This window comes from Micromesistius poutassou (genome assembly GCF_964030765.1).
Source record: "Micromesistius poutassou genome assembly, chromosome: 7".
Classification (NCBI taxonomy): Eukaryota; Metazoa; Chordata; class Actinopteri; order Gadiformes; family Gadidae; genus Micromesistius; species Micromesistius poutassou.
The window spans coordinates 18,928,283-18,951,161 of NC_140277.1; the positions used below are offsets into that span (position 1 = coordinate 18,928,283).

General features: G+C 43.8%; 2 protein-coding genes and 1 long non-coding RNA gene across 5 annotated transcripts in view; all 3 read left to right on the forward strand.

The window, feature by feature from the left end:
• The window catches only part of LOC311350735, a 33,380-nt gene continuing 10,501 nt past the window's right edge, over positions 1 to 22,879 (forward strand). For 2 of the 3 annotated variants that reach the window (XR_014636687.1, XR_014636688.1), the window contains exons 1-2: positions 1 to 446; positions 1,051 to 1,155. This is a non-coding gene — a long non-coding RNA (uncharacterized lncRNA). Of the gene's footprint in view, positions 447 to 1,050; positions 1,156 to 1,267; positions 1,912 to 22,879 lie in introns of those variants that run through there. The other variant, XR_014636689.1, reaches the window with a different exon arrangement.
• Positions 1,997 to 4,301, forward strand: LOC311350694 (NLR family CARD domain-containing protein 3-like; the record flags this gene model as incomplete). The annotated part of the gene is made up of 2 exons (XM_084470761.1): positions 1,997 to 2,220; positions 2,500 to 4,301. The coding sequence occupies exons 1-2, from the start codon at positions 2,175 to 2,177 to the stop codon at positions 4,299 to 4,301; spliced, it is 1,848 nt and encodes a 615-aa protein (XP_084326887.1). The 5' UTR covers positions 1,997 to 2,174.
• On the forward strand, positions 5,497 to 8,453 carry LOC311350093 (ribonuclease inhibitor-like; the record flags this gene model as incomplete). The annotated part of the gene is made up of 3 exons (XM_084470127.1): positions 5,497 to 5,504; positions 6,484 to 6,657; positions 7,944 to 8,453. The coding sequence occupies 3 exons, from the start codon at positions 5,497 to 5,499 to the stop codon at positions 8,152 to 8,154; spliced, it is 393 nt and encodes a 130-aa protein (XP_084326253.1). The 3' UTR covers positions 8,155 to 8,453.

The following is a 22,879-nucleotide window of genomic DNA, read 5'->3' on the forward strand; positions in this document are numbered from 1 at the left end:
GGGGTATATTAGATTCATATTATTGACTTATTCACTTGCACAGAAAACTTTACATTTGGGTGAAGAAAGACAACAGGAGCGCCTACAGAAGAATGATGAAATACTGTACAAGGAAGACGTTCATTTAACTGAAAACACAGACATGAAAAACTCATTAAACTCTTTCTTTGTAGAGTTTAGAGTCATTTATCCTAACATATAATGAAATGGGCATGTCATGTTGGTTCTATTGCAATGTGTTATGTTTGTATCTTTAGTCAATCATTAATGAATAGACCTGCTATGAAGCCGACCTTTGAAGCGGCTGGCCTTCAGCCAGCATCATGAAGGAGTTCAGCTCAGAGGTTTGAAGTCTCCTCAGTTGACCTGCAGCCTCCCACAGGAGGACAGGACACCTGGATGCTTTCATCTTTTCATACCACAACACCAACAACCGAAAACATAAGGTAAAGTATTTTAAACTTCATATAAATATGTGTGTTTGTGTATGTGTGTCTTGTTAACAAACCAAATGTAATACTTCATAGGAAGATATATATATATATATATATATATATATATATATGTATATGTGTGTGTGTGTGTGTGTGTGTGTGTGTGTGTGTTTAAACCTATATCGAAGATTATAAAATGTGTTTTTTTCTATTGGATCTTAAATTTGGTAATTTTTCTGGGCTATTGCAAATATGTTGGAAACCATTTGGTATAATTAGTTAGAGCCAGCCATTCTCCATCATGTATTGCTAGCTAACTAGTTGTTGTTGATTAACACACCAGAAATGCTCTGACGACCACCAGTCAACTTGTTCAGTTTTTATGGTAGAGGCGTGACGCATGAGGTGGGCGGGGCTGAGCCACTCTATGGTTGGCTCCCGAGCGTCCCCTGGTGGCCACTCTGGTGTACAGCAGCGTGAGGCCAAGTTAGAAACCACCTCTCAGTGTGTGTCTGCTGCTGGCTCACCTTCCCTCCACAGGTCCTGATAGAACCGTCTTACTCACCTTAATGAACGCTGAGTGACCGTAGGAAAACAACATGTTGTGTTTGTGTAGGACTACAGGTCTCCGGTCTACTATGGATGAGGAGAGAGAGGAGGGGGGTCCTACCTCTAAGACCACTCTGTCTGGGGAACATGGCCGCCAGAGCAAAGCTGAGAGGTAAGAAGAGGATCTCTCACTGTCTGTGACTGTTGTCCATCTCAGAGCTCAGCAGTGATACATCATGACACCATCTTTAGTCTGAGTAAAAGCTGTGTGTGTTGTGTTGAAGCCCAGGGCAGCAGCAGAGAGCAGACTCCCCTGGACCCAGCTGTGTCTCCATGAAGAGTGACCGCTCTATGGGTATACCTGTTGACTTTAAAGATGGACGCCCCTCCAGAGAGGAGAGGTAGGAGTTTCAAACAGACGATGAAAACAGACCAGTTGGTTGTTATCAGACTCTACTGATCAGATAGCCTGGAAATCCAGACCCACCTCTAGAAAGCTGTAGGGTCTGGCAACGCGTAATGAAAATGGCCCAACTCGAGGGGCGGCCCCAAGCATGCATTTGAAAATATCACTGCACGCAATTGGATAACACTACGACCAATCAGAAGAATACAAGGTGCAACAAGAGTTCACATCAGAGCAGTGTTTATAGTGATGTTCACCTGCTCTTTGTGTGTGTGTGTGTGTGTGTGTGTGTGTGTGTGTGTGTGTGTGTGTGTGTGTGTGTGTGTGTGTGTGTGTGTGTGTGTGTGTGTGCTCCACAGACACCAGAGGAGGTCAAAGGTTCCCAGTGGTCCGTCTGTACAGCAGCAGCACACAGAGTTGAAGGTGTTTAAATGTACAACACTGAGTTCAGTCATGAATGACATGTGAACAACATCTCTCCTGGAGCTAACAGTCTCCAGGTTTCCCTCTTCAGACCAGCAGGACGTGAATCCAGGACAGACGCTTCTGATGTCCTCAGTTAGTTCACAGTAAAGTTCTCATTGACGTTTGTTCTGTTCCAGCGGATCAAGGAGAATGCACACGCTTTTCTAGACAAGGAGGTGGAGAAGCTCTGGAGGGTTCTCTACCCAGATTACCCACAATGCTCAGAGAGCCAGAGGGAGGAGGAGGAGGAGGTGGATGGTGAGGAAGAGGAGCAGAAGAGGCGCGCCATAGAGGGAGTGGAAGACATCACACTGCTCTGCATGAAGCAGTTGAAGCTGGAGGAGATGGCAGACTTACTGAGGAGCAGTAAGATACTCTTATTTTTAGAAGAGATTACGAAGATACTTTTTTGGATCAGTAAGATACAGTAAGATACTCTTACTTTGAAAACAGATCAGGAATATACTCTCATTTTGAAAACTGATTAGGGAGATATCCTTATTTTGAAAACTTATTTTGAATATGCTCTTTTTTTAAACAGCAGTAAATAAATGTTGGTTAAAATAAGGGCAGTCATATTTTGATAATTTGAAGTCAACAATTTTTGATAGTTTGTATACTTTCTTCTTTTGTCATGTAATTTAGAAAAAGTTGCTGCTGAGTGCCAACATAAGATCAAGGCTTATCTGAAGGAGAAGACCCAGTGTGTGTTTGAGGGAATCGCTAAAGCAGGAGAGTCAAGACCTCTGAATGAGATCTACACAGAGCTCTACATCACAGAGGGAGGCAGTGGAGAGGTCAACAAGGAACATGAGGTCAGACTGATTGAAACAGCTTTCAGGAAGCCAGCCAGGGAGGAAACACCAATCAGATGTGAAGACATCTTTAAACCCGTACCTGGAAAAGATCAACCAATCAGGACAATAATGACAACTGGAGTGGCCGGCATTGGTAAAACCATCTTAACACACAAGTTCACTCTGGACTGGGCTGAAGGCAAAACCAACCACGACATAGACTTCATATTTCCTTTCACTTTCAGAGAGCTAAATTTACTGAGAGATAAAAGGTTTAGCTTGCTGGAACTTCTTCATCACTTCTTTATCAAAACAAAAGAAGCAGGAATCTGCAGATACGACCGGTTCCAAGTTGTCTTTATCTTGGATGGTCTGGATGAGTGTCGACTTCCTCTGGACTTCCAGAACAACCCGATCTGGACTGATGTCACAGAGTCCACCTCGGTGGACGTGCTGCTGACAAACCTCATCAGCGGCAACCTGCTTCCCTCCGCTCGCATCTGGATAACCACACGCCCTGCGGCAGCCAATCAGATCCCTGCTGATTGTGTTGACATGGTGACAGAGGTGAGAGGGTTCACTGACCCACAGAAGGAGGAGTACTTCAGGAAGAGATTCAGAGACAAGAAGCTGGCCAGCAGGATCATCTCCCATGTCAAGACATCACGAAGCCTCCACATCATGTGTCACATCCCAGTCTTCTGTTGGATCACTGCTACAGTTCTGGAGGACTTCTTCAAAACATCCCAGGGTGAAGAAGAGATTCCCAAGACCATGACTCAGATGTACAGCCACTTCCTGAGGGTTCAGGCCATACAAGGGGAGAGGAAGTATCATGGGAGAGCTGGAACAGATCATCACTGGAGTTCAGAGAGCAGGGAGATCATTGTTACTCTGGGAAAACTGGCTTTTAACCAGCTGGAGAAAGGCAACCTGATCTTCTATGAGGCAGACCTGGCAGAGTGTGGCATCAATATCAGAGCAGCCTCAGAGTACACAGGAGTGTTCACCCAGATCTTTAAAGAGGAATGTGGGCTGTACCAGGACAAGGTGTTCTGCTTTGTCCATCTGAGCATCCAAGAGTTTCTGGCTGCCCTTTATGTCTTTAAGACCTTCATCGACAGTGGTGTCAATCTGATCTCAGGAGAACAACCATCCAGGTGGTCTACTCTTAAAATAAAGAAATCAGATCGCTTCTATGAGAAGGCTGTGGACAAGGCCTTACAGAGTGAGAACGGACACCTGGACTTGTTCCTCCGCTTCCTCCTGGGCCTCTCTCTGAAGACCAATCAGAGTCTCCTACAAGGTCTGCTGAGACAGACAAGTAATAGCTCACAGACCAATCAGAAATCAGTGTCTTACATCAAGGAGAAGATAAGTGGAGATCTCTCTCCAGAGAGAAGCATCAATCTGTTCCACTGCCTAAATGAGCTGAACGACCGTTCTCTAGTGGAGGAGATCCAACAGTACCTGACATCAGGAAGTCTCTCTGGAGAATCTCTCTCTCCTGCTCAGTGGTCAGCTCTGGTCTTCATCTTACTGTCATCAGAAGAGGAGCTGGATGTGTTTGACCTGAAGAAATACTCTGCTTCAGAGGAGGGTCTTCTGAGGCTGCTGCCAGTGGTCAAAGCCTCCAAAACATCTCTGTAGGTTCACTAATAACATGTATTACAATACACAACACAGTATACATAATACTAGAATATAAGTTGTATTAATATACAAACCATCTCTGTAGGTTCACTAATAACATGTATTACACTAGACAACACAATACACACAGTACTACAATATAAAAGTTATATCAACATACAAAACATCTCTGTAGTTTAACTTATAACATGTATTACAAAATACATAATACTAGAATATAAGTTGTAATAATATACAATCCATCGCTGTAGGTTCATTAATAACATGTATTACAATACAGAACACAATATACATAATACTAGAAGTTAAAGGATATAATAATATACAAAAACATTTCTGTATATGTTCTAAGACCTTGTATTTCAACACATGCAACACAATAATACTAGAATAATATAAACATCTACAATACATGTCTGTTGGTCCAGGCATAACAAATATACTCACTTATAACAAATATAAGTATACAGAGACATAGTTATATGATACAAAGATATTTACTTTGTTTAAAGGTGACATATTATACCACCAGGAGGCTAATCACACTCACACCTGGTGGTATAACCTTTAAATAAAAGCTGAACTCACATATATTCAACCAACTTCATGTTAATAGGGATATCATTTCTGAAGAGTTACGTGTTCCTGTCTGTTTTTGTTTTGTTTAAAGGCTGACTGGCTGCCATCTGTCAGAGAGATGCTGTGAAGCTCTGGCCTCAGTTCTCAGCTCCAACTCCTCTAGTCTGAGAGAGCTGGACCTGAGTACCAATGATCTGCAGGATTCAGGAGTGAAGCTGCTCTCTGCTGGACTGGGGAGTCCACACTGTACACTGGAAACTCTCAGGTCAGTTTACTTAATGTGCATAATGAAGTTTTACTATCAGCAGACATTCAGCTGATTCTTAAATAGTGAAGTAGTTGTCACAAGTCTAGACATTATCATTGTATGCATGCCAACTAAAATACTTGGAAATACACTTGAGAAAATAAATTCTGCTCCTGTTTTTCTGAATTAACGACATAATTATGTTAAATTCTGAGTTTTTATGGAATAATAAGATGCTCTTTTTTTCTGAATTAGTGTTAATCATCGCATTATTCTGAGATAAGATTTCATGGCAAAAATAAATGTGCTGTTTTTGTGATTTAACAAGTTTAAATATGTTTTATATGATCTTCAATATAGTAATCCATGCCATTGTATCTCTGCTACTGAAATACGTCCCCAATTTAGAGAGAAAAGGGGTCAAATCCTATGTTTTTGCCATTCTCCCCAAAACACGCCGTGAACGTTCCACCCTGCTGAACGCAGGTGGCGTTCTTTACGTGACGTCAGACCTTTACCGAGGAAGTCTGACGTCACGACCGAGGGGCACCCCCCTCCTCTGTGAAGCTCCGTCTGAGCAGCTGTTAAGGGGAAGTAGAGCGAGTGGACCCAAATGCTCACACAGAGTGATGCTGACAGACAGTAAATCAAAGGGTCTTTACTGAGGGACACAAATATGTAAAGGAGGGACTTGGGGCTTGAAGGCTGGAGGGTAGTCAGACAGGGGAGGGGTCGGTGACAGGAGGTAGTCAGACAGGGGAGGGGTCGGTGACAGGAGGGTAGTCAGACAGGGGAGGGGTCGGTGACAGGAGGGTAGTCAGACAGGGGAGGGGTCGGTGACAGGAGGGTAGTCAGACAGGGGAGGGGTCGGTGACAGGAGGGTAGTCAGACAGGGGAGGGGTCGGTGACAGGAGGGTAGTCAGACAGGGGAGGGGTCGGTGACACTGTACAGGGAGGAGATTGTTAGGGCGAGCGACGGAGCCCAAGGACTCAACAATGTAGACACTAGGAGGGACCAGGGACGAGGTACTGACTGTTAGTGTGAAACAACGATCTAGCGATGATGTCTTAAATTAAAAAAATTAAAAATGTCTTAGATTACATATTCAACTAGGGCTAGTTGAATACGTGAATATTTTTTAACAGACAGTAGTTTAACTGTCTGTTAGAAATGTTCTGAAGAGTAATGTTACTCTTCCTGTCTGTTTGTGTGAGTGTAGAGCCCTAAAGTAGAATAACAGACTCATCTTAAAAAGTTTATTTGAAGACACGTTTTCCAGTTGTTTCATCATTTCTAAAACATTATAGATGTATAATTAATGTATAATTAAAACAACTGCATATTGTTTAAAGGCTGACTGGCTGCCATCTGTCAGAGAGATGCTGTGAAGCTCTGGCCTCAGTTCTCAGCTCCAACTCCTCTAGTCTGAGACAGCTGGACCTGAGCACCAATGATCTGCAGGATTCAGGAGTGAAGCTGCTCTCTGCTGGACTGGGGAGTCCACACTGTACACTGCAAACTCTCAGGTCAGTTTACTTAATGTGCATAATAACATTTTACTATCAGCAGACATTCAGCTGATTCTTAAATAGTGTAGTAGTTGTCACAAGCCTAGACGTAATCATTGTAAGCATGCCACCTAAAATACTTGTAAATTAACTTGAGAAAATTTATTCTGCTCTTGTTTTTCTAAATTAATGACATCATTAACTCTGAATTCTGAGTTTTTATGGGATAATAATCCACTCTTTTTTCAGAATTACTGTGTTAATTATCTCAGAATTCTAAGATAAGATTGTAAGGCAAAAATAAATGTGCTGATTTTGTGATTTAACAAGTTTAAATATGTTTTATATGATCTTCAATATAGTAATCCATGCCATTTTATCACTGCTACTGAAATACGTCCCCAATTTAGAGAGAAAAGGGGTAAAATCCTATGTTTTTGCCATTCTCCCCAAAACACACCGTGAACGTTCCACTCTGCTGAACGCAGGTGGCGTTCTTTACGTGACGTCAGACCTTTACTGAGGAAGTCTGACGTCACGACCGAGGGGCACCCCCCTCCTCTGTGAAGCTCCGTCTGAGCAGCTGTTAAGGGGAAGTAGAGCGAGTGGACCCAAATGCTCACACAGAGTGAGGCTGACAGACAGTAAATCAAAGGGTCTTTACTGAGGGACACAAATATGTAAAGGAGGGACTTGGGGCTTGAAGGCTGGAGGGTAGTCAGACAGGGGAGGGGTCGGTGACAAGAGGGTAGTCAGACAGGGGAGGGGTCGGTGACAGGAGGGTAGTCAGACAGGGGAGGGGTCGGTGACAGGAGGGTAGTCAGACAGGGGAGGGGTCGGTGACAGGAGGGTAGTCAGACAGGGGAGGGGTCGGTGACAGGAGGGTAGTCAGACAGGGGAGGGGTCGGTGACACTGTACAGGGAGGAGATTGTTAGGGCGAGCGACGGAGCCCAAGGACTCAACAATGTAGACACTAGGAGGGACCAGGGACGAGGTACTGACTGTTAGTGTGAAACAACGATCTAGCGATGATTGTATGAATTAAAAATGTCTTAAATTACATATTAAACTAGGATTAGTTATGTGAATATTTTTAATAGACAGTAGTTTAACTGTCTGTTAAAAATGTTCTGAAGAGTAACATGTTCCTGTCTGTTTGTGTGAGTGTAGAGCCCTAAAGTAGAATAACAGACTCTTCTTAAAAAGTTTCTTTGAAGACACGTTTTCCAGTTGTTTCATCATTCATAAAACATTATAGATGTATAATTAATGTATAATTAAAACAACTGCATATTGTTTAAAGGCTGACTGGCTGCCATCTGTCAGAGAGATGCTGTGAAGCTCTGGCCTCAGTTCTCAGCTCCAACTCCTCTAGTCTGAGAGAGCTGGACCTGAGCACCAATGATCTGCAGGATTCAGGAGTGAAGCTGCTCTCTGCTGGACTGGGGAGTCCACACTGTACACTGGAAACTCTCAGGTCAGTTTTAGTCAAGGTGCAAAAACAATTAAACTAATTGTTGTATGAAATGTATTAATAATTAAAATGACAGTTTTACATAATGTGCAAACAGTCACGCCACAATGTTCCATATCAGAAGACATTTGACCGATTTCAAGTTCTTTGTTATATTTTTGGATTGTTGAGGAATTACTTTGGACGTTCTGACCATAGACTGAATAGCTGTTGACTCTCACCAAAACATTTACACTGGTCTGTTCCTTGTTATCAAGACATTTTTACACAATGGTTCAACATTCATGGTTCAGCAGCTCATTTGCATGAACGCTACAAACACCAGAAACAGCACATTGTGAAGGGACTGAAGCAGAGGGGAATAGCGGTAGGAGAGATTTTGTTTCCCAGAAGCTATTTCCAGCAAACAGCTTCAAAAACATGTTTTCCTGAACTCATATGCTATGTTTACTTGTTGAGAAAACACCATAATATGTCCTCTTTAAGACCTCGTTCCTATGAGTTGCTTGGATGTGATCACCCAGGAGACTCAGGAGCTGCGCTGCTCTCTGCTGGACTGGAGGACCCACACTGGAGACTGGACACTCTCAGGTATGGAGAGGACAGCTCACCACTCAGGGACAATGTCTCCTACAAGGATCAGTGGACCATGTTACCGTTCCACTGATCGCTCATTATACCACAGTAAAGGGGACAACGCCCCTTTACTGTGGTATAATGAGAACACACAGCCTGTCATGATCTATTGCTTTTAGAAAACGGTGAATGAATGAAAGTCATAGAGACCCTCAATTTTGAAAAAGCGAGAAAGTCGGAAAAGCATTTTTTTTAACGAATACAAAAAAGTAGTCCCTCCTGGCTGCCTGCAAAGTGTACAGCGGTTGCTATGCAACACACTGTAGCGTCCTTCAGAGAGAAGGCTAGAGACGGTAGCTCGGTTCACCGGCAATTTAGCCTTCTATCGAGTTCACTCATCGTGTGCCTATTGCTTTACAACATTTCCACCCTCTCCAGTAATCAACATATTTTTAGGCTTCAGTGAACTATGCTATTGCTTTTATATATAAATAAACAACAGTTCAAGTTAGGCGTGGAGTGATACTGAACTCTGTAAACTGAACGGGCGTCATAGCTGTGTGTATACGCTCAATATAGTTGTTGGGAACCAATCAGATTGCTTGATTTAAGCCACCCGTTTTATATTACTAGATAATGTGCTCTCATTTAGAAACAACAGTTGTGTTAATGTTTCAGTTTTTGGAGACAACATGCTGCTCTCTCTTTGTTAACATGTGAATAATGTTTCCCTGTCTAAAGACAACATGCTGCTCTCTCTTTGTTAACATGTGAATAATGTTTCCCTGTCTAAAGACAACATTCTGCTCTCTCTTTGTTAACATGTGAATAATGTTTCCCTGTCTAAAGACAACATGCTGCTCTCTTTGTCTCCCCAGTGTGGAGCACGGTGGAGAGTGGAGGATGAAACCAGCTCTAAAGAAGTGTAAGTGTCTGTTTAGTTTGATTCATCTCAACACACACTAACTATAGAGATGGAAAGTCCATCCACACAGCAGGAGGTGACGTCGGTTCAGTCAAATCATCCTGGGAATGAAGATGATGGTGGACATCACCTTCATCAAACGGTTGATGTATAATAATTATATTCTAGAATAATCTATATTTCGTTCTCCTTTGATATTTGCTTCCTAGTGAATGTTACGCAGCATTAAGAAATATTAACCGTGAGCGGCCAGCCGTACGAGGGCTGAAACGTGTGCGAGTTTGACCCCCGTGTGCAGGGTTCGAAATTAACTTTTTTGATTACCAGCCAATTGGGCTGGTAACTTTCTAAAGTTACCAGCCAATCAGAATTTCCACTAGCCAAATTTTTAGTTGATATTTGTTGTTGATATTCTCAATCTCATCCCCTGCCTCCTTCCCCTTCTCGCCCCCAGACGTCTGTCCAACCAACCACCGCCGCGTTTAGTTTAACGCGGTGGTTCTCAAACTTTTTCGGACATCCCCCACTTTGGACAAGGGGGGATTTTCAAGCCCCACCTGCCCCCATCGCCCCAACACAATGCTAATGAAATACGCCAAGCTTAACATTTCCAAATGTATTGAAGTAACATCAAGTTACATCATGTTGTATCTAAATTCTAACTAAATAACATCAAATAACAGCAAGTTCAACAATAGAGATAATAAAAGTGCAGCTGTGTCATAACTTGCATTAAATTCAAAAATAGAGAAAATAAAAGTGCAGCTGAAAGAAAAAAGGGCGAGACTTCTCCGGTGCTGGATCTGATGCCTATTCAGGAGCGGAGGAGTCAACTAAAACCGTCCACAGTGGATGATGTGCTTTTTTGCACGGCAATCTAAAGCACCACGCCAAACACCACTAGTGTAATTCCCCGGCGTTCCATCTTATGTGTCTGATTTTCCTTTTGGTGCGGGTCGGGCGTTGGTATCAATTTATAGCGGGTCTGGTCGGGTGCGGAATGTAATTTGCGCTACTGTCGGAACACGGGTCGGATGTGGTTCTAAGTTTTGCGGGTAAGGACGGGTGCGGGTTTGCAAATAAGAGGCGTGCAGGACTCTGCTCTGCTCATCTCTCTCCATTCCACTCTGCCTCTGGCTCACACACACTCACACGAAACATGCATTTGCAACATCTTGCTCCGACTGTTTTTGACTGACTCATTTTAAAATGTTTAGCTACCCTGGCCTACACCCAAATTTAGGATTGAGTTGCAATCGGCAAGGCAGGTTAACGAGCACAGCGACGCGGCGCCCCCGATATAGAACGACCAGTTGGAGCGCGGCGACGGCACCTATTTTATTGCATGAACAAATATTGATATATATCTTATATCGACATTCTGCTTGAAAATAGGAGATATGACTTTTGGCCCACATCGCCCAGCCCTACTGTCAAGCTTTCGCTCCTACCATAAGAAACATGGAGTTTTCAGTGACACTTCCTCCCGTTTGTCGCGCCCCACCTGCACGTCTCTATTCCCCACCAGTGGGGCGCGCCCCACACAACATCACGTAGCATCACCACAGTGCTCATGGGAAATGTAGTCAGTACTGCCCAGGGAGCGAGAACAGTACGACAATTCACCATGACGTCACAATTCGTTCTTCCGGGTGGCAAAAGCCGAAGCGTTCTCCGATGGCACCACTAGTAAACAAACCCTTCCATGTCATTTGACCAGGGCAGAGCGATCCAGAAAACAGAGTCAATGGCTTGAATGAATGGTTTTCTTCTTGCGGGGTGCTACAGGACGTCTCATTAATATATATAAATATAACTTATATTATATTATATTAATATTGTTTACGTCATCGTTTCAACTTCAGATCAACAATGGTTTTATCTATGTAACTATGTTCACAGTAGCCGGCTGGATGGCTTCAGGTCAGTGGCAGCCGCTCGCGTTCTGCCACCCGGAAGTGTCCTTACGGCTATTGTTTACTAACATTCTGAAGTGTCCTTACGGCTATTGTTTACTAACATTCTGAAGTGTCCTTACGGCTATTGTTTACTAACATTCTGAAGTGTCCTTACGGCTATTGTTTACTAACATTCTGAAGTGTCCTTACGGCTATTGTTTACTAACATTCTGAAGTGTCCTTACGGCTATTGTTTACTAACATTCTGAAGTGTCCTTACGGCTATTGTTTACTAACATTCTGAAGTGTCCTTACGGCTATTGTTTACTAACATTCTGAAGTGTCCTTACGGCTATTGTTTACTAACATTCTGAAGTGTCCTTACGGCTATTGTTTACTAACATTCTGAAGTGTCCTTACGGCTATTGTTTACTAACATTCTGAAGTGTCCTTACGGCTATTGTTTACTAACATTCTGAAGTGTCCTTACGGCTATTGTTTACTAACATTCTGAAGTGTCCTTACGGCTATTGTTTACTAACATTCTGAAATGCCGTGTAGAGTGGCTCTGAGATTGCCTCATGCATCACCGGCCAAACTGGCGTAAAGTAAGTTTTTATGAACACCCGCCAAAATGATTTTTAACCCGATATGATTTGTAGCTCCGATGCTACGTGTGAGGGCCGCCCAGCGAGGACCCCCCCCCCCCCCCCCCCCCATCCCATTTAGTAGATCTAAGGCCCAGACAGGACCAGTGCTTTAGTAGATCTAAGGCCCAGACAGGACCAGTGCTTTAGTAGATCTAAGGCCCAGACAGGACCAGTGCTTTAGTAGATCTAAGGCCCAGACAGGACCAGTGCTTTAGTAGATCTAAGGCCCAGACAGGACCAGTGCTTTAGTAGATCTAAGGCCCAGACAGGACCAGTGCTTTAGTAGATCTAAGGCCCAGACAGGACCAGTGCTTTAGTAGATCTAAGGCCCAGACAGGACCAGTGTGTGTGTGGCAAAATGTGTTGGGGGCGCCAAATGAAACAATCCCGATCCCCCCCCCCGTCAACAACCCTGATCGCCCCCCCCCCCCCTCCCCTGTCAACAATTCCGATCGCCCCCCCCCGCCCGATCCCCCCCACCGTCAACAACCCTGTGGTCGCCCCCCACTGTCCCCCCCATCCTGATCGTGCGGGGGGGGGGGGGGGGGGCGCTTGGGCGGAGTCTCTCCTAGGGCACAATTCAGTGTAGAACCGGCCCTGGTAACGGTGTCTTGTTCTCCCCTCAGATGCCTGTGAACTCACACTGGACCCAAACACAGCCTACAGACGACTCTCTCTGTCTGAGGACAACAGAAAGGTGACGAAGGCTAAAGAGCGGCTGCCGTATCCTGATCACCCAGAGAGATTTGACCGCTGGTTCCAGGTGTTGGGAAGAGAGGTTCTGACTGGTCGCTGTTACTGGGAGGTAGAGAGGGAAGGAGGTGTTTATGTGGGAGTGACATACAGAGGAATCACAAGGAGAGGAGTGGGTGATGACAGCAAGATTGGAGGGAACAACAAGTCCTGGGGTCTTTATTGTTATGATGACCGTTACACTGCCCAGCACAACAATATAGAAACAGCCATCCGTCTCCGCCCCGCTGGCTCTAACAGAGTAGGAGTGTATCTGGACCGGCCTGCTGGCACTCTGTCCTTCTACAGAGTGTCCCCAGGTGGAGGAGGGTCCTCAGACACACTGACACACATCCACACCTTCAGGACCTCCTTCACCCAGGAGGACCTCCTCCCTGGGTTTGGGTTTATGACTTCTGGTATCTCAGTCTCTCTGAGTCAGTTGTATTGACACACACACACACACACACACACACACACACACACACACACACACACACACACACACACACACACACACACACACACACACACTTTTTTTTTAACTCAAAAACTTTTTTTTATGCAATAGGGAATTCAATATCCTCAATATCATATCTTTGGCTTCCTCTACAGTTATTAAAAATATTATGCATTGAGCTTCCTCTACAGTTAGAAAGATGAATGGTTCAGATGAGGAGAGTTTGATGATGAAAGCTATTTTAAAAAGGTGTGTTTTCAGTGATGCTCAATAAATCGCTCAGTTATCAGTAATTATTACATTTCTATCTTTAGTGATCGCTCTATTGGTAAATTCTGTATATTTGTATCAAACACTTTATTATTCTCGTACAAACACAGTCAAGTTGCTTTATATTATGTTGATTTGATTCATGATGATTATTTAAACAGTCCTTAACTTGACTGAAACAAGCAGGGTCATGGATCGGATAGATAGTGTATTAAATGTACTGGGGTTATGAATCGGGATAGATAGTGTATTAAATGTACTGAGGTTATGAATCTGGATAGATAGTGTATTAAATGTACTGAGGTTATGAATCTGGATAGATAGTGTATTAAATGTACTGAGGTTATGAATATGGATAGATAGTGTATTAAATGTGTTTTTTTAAAGAGTAATTTATTGTTCAAGCTACAAAAACAAATAATCATGTTTAAATGAATGATGTTTGTATGTAGTTTTTTAAACAGAAATAAAATAAAGTTGGTGCTATAACCGAGTATGGCCACTAGATGGTAGTGTTTCTAATTTATTCTAATTGTATGAATTCTGAATTGTGAACACTTTTGAAATGGAAACTAACGATTGTTAACCTATTAGGTATTGATCAAGACCGGAAGAAAATAAATGAAACAATTAAAATTCTAAAATAAATAATGTATAAATACAGAAATAAGAGATGTGTATTCTGTCGTCTCCTGGTCCTTCTTTAGTGGTCAGTTTATAAATCCTCTGCATGGAGGGTCACTTTACAGGTGTCTCTGTGACTGAACACAGCGCTGTGTGAGTATGAATCCAACATGGAGACATTTACCAACATTTACCAACGCCTGTCTCCTTATAAATAATCTTATAATATAATAATCTTATAAATAAAAAAAATCACAATCCACGACAAAAACATCACATACGCCATTACATGCTCCGAATGCCACATCACATATGTCGGCGAAACAAAGCACACAATACTCACTCGACTCAAACAACATTTCTATAACATACACAGAGGTACATCCAACACTAGACTGGTGGAACATTTCCAAACACACCCCATTACCTCATCATTCATCACTGGGCTGGAGATGAAGGCGTGCTGGTCGGACAGACAGAGGAAGGCGGCGGAGCGTAGATGGATAGCCAAACTAAAAACACTTACCCCCTTGGGCCTGAACGTCAGGGAGTAGGGACCGCGCCGGGCCGCTGCTGGGGGCGCTGGGAGAACCCGGGACTCCTCCTTGGGGCTCCCTGCATGGCACCGGGTCCACAGTGTGCGTTTTAAAATGTTGCATGTTTTTATTACTGTGTGTTCTTTTTTACCATGATTTTATTTAGGCCTCCAGTTTTACAAGTTCCAAATTCTGTTGGAGGCCTCTCGTCCTTATTTTTATTCTTTCCATTTTACTTACCTATTTATTTATTTATTTTCTTACCTTGGCACTTATTTTAGCACTTTTTATCTTTTATCCACGTGTTTCTGCATTTTATATCTATTTATATATTATTCTTTTTACATATATATATATATATATATATATATATATATATATATATATATATATATATATATATATATATGTGTGTGCATGTTTTTAATTTAAAGGACTTCCTGCATATCTTAACATGAATTTTAGATTGCAGTGTGCTTCCTTTTTTATCCAAAACTTTTGATCCTTTATTTATTCATATGCATGCATTTTAATTATTATTTTTGATGATTTATTATTTATGAGAGGATGTGTATGGATGGGTCTGAGTGTGTGTGTGTGTGTGTGGATCTCTCCCCCTTCTTTTTATTCATTTCACAAAAACAACAAAAATACTCACCTTACTTTTGCTCCGCGCCTCCTCAGACCCCAGCTGCTGCTCCTCCTGCTCCTCCTGCTCCCCCTTCTCTTCCCCTGTTTTTATTACGTTTTTTTTAAACAGAAAAATGAAAAAACATTTTATACTTTTATACACGTCTATATAAAAAAAAGAAAAAAACAAAATAAAAGCATTGGGAGATGGTGTGCCAGTGCACCCAAGGTCATGGACCTACAAAACAGAATCACATACAAAAACCTAACCCAGACACCTAACCCTAACCCGAGTCCAGACCCCTAACCCTAACCCGAGTCCAGACACCTAACCCTAACGATGTGATCGGCCCCAGACACTGAACCCAATCCTGAATCCAGACACCCAATCCCATCAGTTGACAGATTTATTTGAGCACCTGCTCTAACCCTGACAGTTAGTTTGGGGTTAGAGCCCAAGTTTCAAATCCTCTTACGCGAGGCCTCCCCAGGCTTTTACCCCCCATTTATAAAAGATAAATGTAATAAATAAGTGATAATGTTGAATGTTCATATCCAGTCTGCTCTGGTAGGGGTGAAGTTCCACTGATTATTAACTGAACATATTCAATAATGTGATAAAGGGTCCATAAGGGTGGCAGGTCCATGTTGTCTGATTCATATGTGCTGGTCTGTATCTTAAGGCTGGAGTCGGTTTCTCCCTGATGAAGATGTGTCTCATGGTGTCAGTCGGTCGTTAGGGCGGTTCCAGCAGCAGCTATTTCCTGGTGAGGCCTTCTCCTGCCAAACTCATTGACATAACACATACCTCCTCTCGTTAGGAACGGTTTGGTTGGCATCAAGAGGTGCCAGTAACACGCCCTCTTGTGATGTCACAGTCTCCTTCCCCCTACAGCAGTGTTTCTCAACCTTTTTTGAGCAAACGCCCCCCTTACCTTACCCTGATCCTCTGGCGCCCCCCCCCCCCCCCCCATTCTTATTGTTAATTTTGTTTAAAATAAATTGCGACACCCGTCTATATCCATTACCAACTCCACTCCAACTCGTGCTACATTGCTTGAATAAAAAATAAAAAATAAAAGCCTGTGCCGTTTTGGTTTCTTCTGGACAGTGTATTCAGAGTTTTATTAAAAGGTTTTATTATTGAGCTATTGAAGTTTAATACGTAACAGTGCTTGTGTACATGTTTATTGGTTATTGAGCTGTTAACCCGCGGACTTGGGTTCAATATGTGTACGAAAGACTCCCTTTGTTTACGTGACGTTGCCTAGCAACGCTGCGCATGTGCAGCCTTTATCCGCTTCGTTCTGAGAGTAGCACGTTTAAGTTCGCGGCCAAATAGTAATTAAAGTAGTTTGTTACTATACAAGTTAAGCCCCTGTAACATGAGTGTTAAATGCGCCGGTTGGTGTGCGTACCTTATGAAAAAAAGTGTTTATCGGTTCGCAGACGTAATGAGAGACGTTACAGTGGTCTACATGTAATGCGCACGTTCTATTGTTCTATTGTTTACAATACAATCCCCGAAGAGGATGGAGGGGTTTCATCGATGGCCTATGTTCCCTAGGGAACTTAAAGGCCTAACAAACTAACTAACTATTGTTTACAATTAGCATGCTAAGCGGAGTTAGCTTTATTCACGTCTTATGTTGATTCATGTTGCTTAGCGTAATGCCCCATCCACCGCTTGCTTTGCATGTCCCGCAAACCAACCAGTGGAAGTCAGGGGGGGGGGGGGGGGGGGCGAACTAGTTTTGGAAAGCACCACGCTACTGCGATGAGGTGGGTTTGTTTATCGGCGTTACTATGGCGATCATGACGGCACTGAGCATAAAGTAAAAAGTAGATGAGACGATAGAGGGGTTAGAAACCCATATGAAGATAGGCTTTTTATTTCAGTTATCCTATTTTTGCACCGAAAATATTTGAAAACCATGAAAGTTAAAAAAGTTAAAAATAATTACTACTAGATCTACACAAGCGAAGTTGTGACGCCCCCGTGTTCGTTCCCAGCGCCCCCCTAGGTTCTACGAACGCCCCCCAGGGGGCGCTGCCGCCCCCGTTGAGAAACCCTGCCCTACAGGATGTTTTGTAGCTGTTGAGAGATGGTGACATCACAAGAGGGCGTGTCATTTGTAACATATTTCAGCCATAATATCCTCCCATAGCCACAGGGAGCAGCACCGAGCACATTTAATGGTTAAGAGGTAATATTCTCCCATAGCCACAGTACCGAGTACATATAACATAAGCTGTAACACTTGCACATAGCCACGAGGGGGCAGCAGCTGATCACACATAGATGAAGGGGGTGGGCTTTTAAAGCCACAGAACACGCCCACCCCTACCTGCCTATTTAACTTGACTCACTCTAACTCACGCTTCGAGCGGCTCTAGCGCGGTAATGACAAGCATTAGACTACGTTTTTTCATGAAACATAAACTCAAAATATAATTTTATTTAACTTATTTTACCACATTTGAGAAAAACCATGCCCAAAATAGCATTTATTTGGCTATGATATCAATACTTTAGAGCTCCCCCAAAGTTTCACAAACCATGTTTCCAGGGGAGCTCAAATAACCACTAGGGGAGCTATAGCTCCCCCTGCTCCCCCTTAATTCACACACTGACTACGACATCCAGGATGTGGGAGTGGAGAGACAATTCAACAAGGAACAGTGAAACACAATAAATATCACATTCACAAGAGACGTTAGAGAGAACTACTGTTAGCTACTCTAGCTAGCAACCTGAAGTTGGCTCAACCATGAGCTAGCATCTGGGCTCTTCCCTGTGATGACGTATATCAATGACACACCTAGACGGGCCTTATTATTTTCTTCATTAGATGTCCCACAATTAACATAAAGCTATTTCATGTAAATTTAGTCCAAGTGACAGATGACCTGAAAACCAGTAACGTTATGACAGATCCTTCTGAATATGAAGAGAAAGTGACAGTTTGAAGAGTGAGCGTCTCTCCTTCTCAAGCGATGGTTCCACTGGTTGAGGTGGTGAGCCACTGGTGAGACTGGGATCCTCTCCTAGAGCACTGGTTGAGGTGGTGAGTCACTGGTGAGACTGGGATCCTCTCCTAGAGCACTGGTTGAGGTGGTGAGTCACTGGTGAGACTGGGATCCTCTCCTAGACTACTGGTTTGGTGGCGGTCAATTATAGTTCAGACCCGCCTAGTGGCCGAACAATTTAAACAAACAATTTATTATTTTTTATTTATGTTTTCAGCCGTTGATAAGAGTCGCAACGTGAATGCTGCTGCTCATGAAGAAGAAAAAACTTCCCCTTTAAACCCTGGGGGGGTTGTAGATCCGGGGAAATTGTAATATATTAATTATCAACCTTAATTTTGGGCCCCCCACCCAGGCACTTGGTGCCCTACGCGCAGTGCGTGTTCTGCGTGTGCGGAGCTCCGGCACTGCCCTGCATACACTTCTTTACTCCAAAATGAAGATGGAAAACAGAGAACACACAAAGTGTAGCACTACACAAACTAATAGTCACGATGGAACCCAACAGAGAATAAGGTTTCAGATAACACCTGTCTTTGCCAAAATGCCAGCACTGTTTATTAGGCCTACTTAGCAAAACATCACAAACAGCCATATACTCAGCAAATATTGCCTAGAGGAATAATTGACTTTGTATGTGTGAGGTTGCAATTGGCATTGCACTTGAGATTGAACATTTCAAACAAACCTATATATATATATATATATATATATATATATAAGAAAAAGAGAGAGAGAGAGAAAAAAAGATAGATTGTTCTCCACATCACACGCTTCTGACACAGAGTCCTACTTATTGATGTCTTCACCTAGCGCCACTTCACAGCTAGCTGCTGCTGCTGTAGCGGCATGTTCAACGCTTTGGACGTTGTTGTTCCTGTCTGTATCCCTAACAATAGCCGTTAAAAAGTGTGTCATCTTTGGCAGCGTTGCCAAATACTTATCTGCGTCTTCTATCTATCTCGCTTTTTTCTTTTATTTGAGCCACTTGGGTTACTTTATTTCCTAACCCTCTAACCGTCTCTGTTTGTGTACTTAAAAAAAAAAAAAAAAAAAATTGAGGTTGGTTGGGGGCCCCCCTACTGGTTGGGGGCCTAAGGCATTCACCTACTCCGCCTTAATGGTAAGTCCGCTACTGCACACACACACACACACACACACACACACACACACACACACACACACACACACACACACACACACACACACACACACCTTCCTCCCACTCCTCCCCTTGAAACGCGTCGTTTGGATAAAAAAAAAAGGAGAATAAATTCAAACGTTTCATATTAACACATGTAGGCCTAACCGTCATTGAATACAATATTTTAATTTCAATTCACAAAATTAAATTACTTTTAAAATAAATTAAAAACATGACGCATGTAGTTCCTCCGGTTATTCCGCGGGTTTCTCCGCGTCTCGCGCTCCCTCAGCCGTTAGTCCACCAGATCAAACCGGTCAGTTTGAATAAAACGTTGAACCGCCGAACGGCTCCAGACTCACACGGTCAACTTTGACCCGATTCTACAAATTGAACTTGAAAATAGTGGGATATGTCTGTTTTAAAGTTATACCTGTGACTCGTTAAGTCTCCGGTTTTAATGAGGAGTTATTAATGATGAATGTGGTCCTTTTGTCGACCAGGTTGACTGACGCTTCTTGAAGTTAACGGCCCACTGCCTCCGGACCTGCTGTAAGTACAACAGTTATGGATTCATTTATTCTAATTATTCTTTTTTTTGCCAGGCCTACTTCATAAGTTTAATTATTATTATATTATTTTAATTCATTCGTATTCTTCGCATCGTCACGGGCCTATCAATGACTCCATGATGGAGGCACGCTTTGACGGACACACACACGCACACGCACACGCACACACACGCACAGGGCACACACACGCATTGAATTACAAATAATAAAGAACAAATTCAGATGTTTCAAACTATCACATGTAAACGTAATAGATGAAATGTTTTAATCTCCATTCACAAAAATGGAACTACGTTTATAATGAATAACATGGCGGCGCACACCTGCGTGTAGTTCCGCTGATTATCCGCTGATTATTTCGCGGGTCTCGGTGCGGCTCGCGCTGCGTCTCCATTGAGCCTCACTGTGCTGCTGCTGCTCGCGCTCAGTCAGCTGTTGGCTCCATCAAACCGGTTAGATTGAAGAAGACGCTGAGCCGTCTCCATTATACGGTTAATATTGACGTTATTTTAGAACCAAAGCATGGTTAGAAACGTCCGGTTGAAGTTATGAATGTAACTAATGATCCGTCTGGTCCTTTGTTCTCCAGGTTGACCGTCGGGTTAACGAACACTTTTTGAAGTAAATCGGCCCGCTACATCCGGACCTGCTGTGAGTAGGACATTTATTTACAATTGATCTTAATAGTTTGATATGTTTAATAATGGATTCTGGATGTAATTCGTCGTAAGCTGTTTTTAATTTAGTTAATTGATATTTTTCGCCGGGTGACGGGGCTGCTGATATTTATCAATGACTCGATGATGGAGTTGGTGGAAGACGTAGGGGGCGGGGACATGACGTCACACAATGACAACGCATTCGGTTACCATCGTAGTTAAATGGGAAAAAATAACTTATTCTAATAACTTATTTTGATAGGATTAATCACTAATCAAAACACACACACACACACACACACACACACACACACACACACACACACACACACACACACAACTAGCTGTAAAACTAGCTGTAAAACTAATGTCGTTGCTCTCCTTCACAGCTCAAGAAGAAGAAACTGATTCTGTGAGCATAACGATCGAACCACGAAGAAGAAGAAACTGCGAACTGTAAGTCACCTCATTTTCTTTTAATGTTGTGGGCTGACAGCGTTTAGTTTTAACCGGTTCCCTCGTAGGACCTGCCCCCCCCCCCCATAGGCCCTGTCCCGCCCCTCATAGGCCCTACCCCTCATAGGCCCTACCCCTCATAGGCCCTGCCCCGCCCCTTGTAGGTGCTCTCTCTCTCTCTCTCTCTCTCTCTCTCTCTCTCTCTCTCTCTTCCCCCCCCCCCCCCGTTCTCATGCCTCTCATTCGTCCCTAGAAAATACTTTTCATTCGTCCCTAGAAAATACTTTATCACATCCCATGTGTGTTGTCCTACTGATAAGGGTGTGGTCTGACTGACCAGAGATGCATGCTAGGGTTCTGCGCTGTTTGAGGCCTTCAGTTGTGTAGACGTTCCCCCTCAGGGGAACCCAAGTGTTTAAGAGGCCGTCGTCATGTCAGTTACATGAACTGGCACGTCCTTCAGGATGGCGACAGGGACTCCTCAAGGAGACACACCAGGGGGTGAGATGTGAGGGCTGTCCCTCTCAGCAACTAGAACCCAACCTGGTTCCTGCACCTGAGAACCACGGAGCACGTTCCAACGTTTCCCTCCGTACACCTTCAAGCCCCAGCCCCCCCACCACTGGTCTGACCCACCAGCCGCCCCACCACTGGTCTGACCCACCAGCCCCCCACCAGTGGTCTGACCCACCAGCCCCCCCACTACTGGTCTGACCCACCAGCCCCCCACCACTGGTCTGACCCTGACTCTCAAAGACCTACAAACCCACTGCTGGTCTCTCCTCTCAAAGACCTACAAGCCCTCCACTGGTCTCTCCGTTAAACCGCTGGTCTCTCCTCTCTCAAAGACCTACAAACCCACGGCTGGTCTCCGTCAAACCCACCACTGGTCTCTCAGTCAAACCCACCACTGGTCTCTCAGTCAAACCCTCCACTGGTCTCTCAGTCAAACCCTCCACTGGTCTCTCAGTCAAACCCTCCACTGGTCTCTCAGTCAAACCCTCCACTGGTCTCTCAGTCAAACCCTCCACTGGTCTCTCAGTCAAACCCTCCACTGGTCTCTCAGTCAAACCCTCCACTGGTCTCTCAGTCAAACCCTCCACTGGTCTCTCAGTCAAACCCTCCACTGGTCTCTCAGTCAAACCCTCCACTGGTCTCTCAGTCAAACCCTCCACTGGTCTCTCCGTCTAATCCTCCACTGGTCTCTCCTCTCTCAAGGACCTACAAACCCACCGCTGGTCTCCGTAAAACCCACCACTGGTCTCTCAGTCAAACCAACCACTGGTCTCTCCTCTCTCAAAAACCTACAAACCCTCCACTGGTCTCTCCTCTCTCAAAGACCTACAAACCCTCCACTGGTCTCTGTCAAACCCATCACTGGTCTCTCCTCTCTCAAAGACCTACAAACCCAGTGCTGGTCTCTCCTCTCTCAAAGACCTACAATGCCACAACTGGTCTCTTCGTCTAAACCTTCACTGGTCTCTCCGTCAAAACCTCCACTGGTTAATCCGTCAAACCCACCACTGGTCTCAATGTCAAACCCACTACTGGTCTCTCCTCTCTCAAGGACCTATAAACCCTCCACTGGTCTCTCCATCAAAAC